Source organism: Arachis ipaensis, chromosome B7 (assembly GCF_059453495.1).
Source record: "Arachis ipaensis isolate K30076 ecotype BB chromosome B7, ASM5945349v1, whole genome shotgun sequence".
Taxonomy (NCBI): domain Eukaryota; kingdom Viridiplantae; phylum Streptophyta; class Magnoliopsida; order Fabales; family Fabaceae; genus Arachis; species Arachis ipaensis.
This window is the reverse complement of record NC_142442.1, coordinates 93727709-93731129: the sequence shown is the minus strand read 5'-3', so window position 1 is coordinate 93731129 and position 3421 is coordinate 93727709. Positions and strand designations below refer to the sequence as shown.

At 42.9% G+C, this 3421-nt stretch overlaps 1 protein-coding gene across 1 annotated transcript; it reads left to right on the top strand.

Moving 5' to 3' along the window:
- The first annotated feature begins 1495 nt into the window (after nucleotides 1–1495).
- Nucleotides 1496–1834, top strand: LOC107607391 (uncharacterized). Its single transcript, XM_016309354.1, has one exon. The coding sequence runs from the start codon at nucleotides 1496–1498 to the stop codon at nucleotides 1832–1834; it is 339 nt and encodes a 112-aa protein (XP_016164840.1).
- The last annotated feature ends 1587 nt before the right edge of the window (nucleotides 1835–3421 follow it).

Sequence of the window (3421 nt, the reverse complement as noted above, 5' to 3'; positions counted from 1 at the left end):
TTCTTGTATGGGTTTTGTAGAGCTCTTCACAAGGAACGCGTAGCTGCAAACAGTGCAACGATCAGAGCTCTCTAGCTCAAGATATGAGCTTCGGAAGATTGAAATGAATAGTGCCAAGTGTTTCTCTTCTTCCTCTATTCCCATCTGTGTGAGTGTGTTTATGTGAGTGTTATGGTGGGTTGGGTTCATTAAATGAACTTTTATATGTTGGGCTTAGGCCCAACTTGGGCCTGGTCCAATCCGTTAGCGTTTTTAGCCCGTTTGACCCAACTTCAGGACAAACCTTTAAAATTAACGACCGGTTTTTCATTTCTAATATTTTTCTAAGGTTTTTGATGGTTTTCACTTTTTCTCGTGCGGTACCGGGCAGGCTTGAACCGGTTCAATCGGTTCAACTGTCGGTTCGTAGTTTTTCACGGTTTTTTGCAGAAAGCACATTTTCTGACTAAGAAAAATCCACTGAGTCCAAAAATCACCTTTAAATCCTCAAATTTTCTCTCTAATTTTTCGGAATCTAATCTGGGAAATATTAATTACTTAATTAACTGGTTGATTAGTTGTGGTTCTTACATTCCTCCCGATTTTTCTCAACATCAAAGGGATAAGCTCAAAAGCGAATCCAAATATTATGTATGGGATGACCCATACTTGTGGAGATGTGGTGCTGATCAAATAATTAAGAGGTGTATACCATAATCCGAGTTTCAGTCTATCTTGGAGGCTTGCACTTTTGATGGTGGTGGCCACTTTGGTCCTCAAAGAACTGCTAGAAAGGTCTTAGACTGCGGATTTTGGTGGCATACACTCTTTAAAGATGCATCTCTCTTTTGTAGCTCTGGTCCACAATGCCTTAGGTTTGGAAATATTTCCAAGAAGAATGAGATACCACAACAAACCATGTTGTTTTACGAATTTTTGATGTTTGGGGTATTGACTTTATGGGCCCTTTTCCAAATTCTAATGGTTTCATATATATTCTGCTAGCTTTTGACTATGTTTCCAAGTGGGTGGAAGCGATTCCCACCCGTACTGATGATGTTAATGTGGTTTTTTCTTTTGTTCAGAATAACATTATTTGTCGCTTTGGATCACAACGAGCAATCGTGAGTGATCAAGGCTCTCATTTTTGTAACAAAAGAATGACAGGGTTGACGAAGAAGTATGGCATCATCCACAAGGTGGCCACGACATACCAGCCCCAAACAAATGGCCAAGCTGAAGTCTCTAACCGAGAAATTAAGCGCATATTGGAAAAGATTGTGAAGCCTCATAGGAGGGATTGGAGTTCTAAGCTCGGAGATGCGCTTTGGGCTTATCGGACGGCTTATAAGACACCAATTGGTATGAGCCCATTCCGGTTAGTCTATGGGAAGGCTTGCCATCTCCCCGTAGAGGTGGAACATAAGGCTTATTGGGTTGTAAAAGAATGCAACTAAGGATTTGGGGGGCCGGAATCGAAAGGAAGTTATAGTTAGTGGAATTAGAGTGTCTTTGAATGGAAGCTTATGAGAATTCAAGGCTCTACAAGGAGAGAATGAAAGCGGTGTATGATAGGAACATCAAAAGGAGAGAGTTTAGAGCTGGGGACCTAGTCCTCCTCTATAACTCAAGATTGAGGTTGATTTCAGGCAAGTTAAGATCAAGGTGGGAAGGACCTTATAGGGTGAAAAAAGCTGAGCCATATGGGGTATTCCACTTGAGTCACCCTTCAAGCCCCACAATTTTCAAGGTTAATGGTCATCGTCTGAAACTTTATCATGGAGAGAAGATGAAAAGCAACAAAGAGGTTGAGGTGTTCCTTCTTGAGGATGCACCCGAGGGCGAAGAGATCTGAGCTCATGACCGTCCAACTTAAGGATGTTAAAGAAAAGTTCTAGGTGGGAGACACCCCACCATGGTATGATCTTCCTTTGCACATAGTTTCTTCAATACATCTTTTTGAGTCTTTGTGAATTTTGTGATTGCTTGATTTAGTGAGTTTGTTTGAGTATGCTTGGTTGTGTTTGAATTTTTGAGATGCCCATGGGGAGTCATTGATGGTGGTTTGGTTGAATTGGGATGTTGAAAAAATGCTTAATCTTGAGTGTTACATGAAGTTTTGGGTGTTTTTGAACCTTTTAGCATGCATGACTACCAAATTGTGCTGTAATTGCCCCTCCTCATGTGTATGAAAAAAAAGGGTTGATCCACGCGCAAGCGTGGGTGACGCGTACACGTCGACGCATTTCCACAACTCATGGTACTAAAACCAGAGAGTTGTGCGACATTTGTGCACACTGGTGCTCGGAGCACAACAGCTCCCCACGCGCAAGCGTCAGTGACGCTTACGCATCCCTCGTCCATTTCGCACACCTACGCGCAAGCATGGGAGACGAGTACGCGTCGATTGTGAATTCTGAAATCTCTGGTACAAAAACCAGAGACTTGTGCGAGAAGTGTGCGAGAATTGTGTGGGAAGCATAAATGCCACCCACGCGTAAACCTGGGGGACGCTTACACGTCGGTCGCAAATCTCTCCATCTACGTGTATGCGTAGCCTACGCACACGCATCGCATGCCCTGCAGCCAACTCCTGGTACAAAAACCTAAGAGTTGTGCGAACTTTATGCTGCCTTTATGCGCGAGGCACAACTCTGTCCACGCGTGCGCGTCACCTGACGCGTACGCGTCCTCTCCCATTTCTGCTACCCACGCGTATGCGTGGGTGACACTTACGCATCATTACTCGTTCCTTGTCATCAACGCATACGCGTGGATGACGCGCATGCGTCACGTCCCAGACACACCTGATATGCAGCGCGCCCTGTTTTGAATGATTTCTTCAACTCCCCTTCTTCCATTGTTCTTCCCTTCTTCTCCCATCCTCCACCACCTTATCTCTGGCCACTCCACTAGTGACCACCACCTTCTGCGGTCCTACATTCTCTCTCTCCTCTCCCTCGTTCCTCTCTCATCTCCTATTTTTCACTTGCACTCTCCCTTACCTTCTTCCTCTTCTCAAGGTTCTACTCCTACTCCTTCTTCCTCTTTGTCTTATTTTCTTACATCTTTCTCTTATTAGTTGCATTTAATTACTTTCTCCCATTTCTTCTTAGTTGCATTTTGTTTAATTTGTTCTTATATATTTGATTTCTTTCATTTTATATTTTCCATGGGTGTTGAACTTTGAGCTTTCTCTTTCTTTGATGGTTCATTTTGATATCTCTTGATTCCTTCGTGATTATATGCTGTTGTTTTGATGTTGGGAATTTTATTTTGGGGTATTCTTTGTTTGAATTTTTCCTACTTGCTCATTGTTTGAATATTGCACACCAAGTGTTTGTTGAAAGGCACCTACACCATTTTGGTTCAATTTGATTTTATGCTCTCAACTTGGTGCGTCTTTTTCATACACTTGCCTTTCTTTATGTGAGTTGAGCCT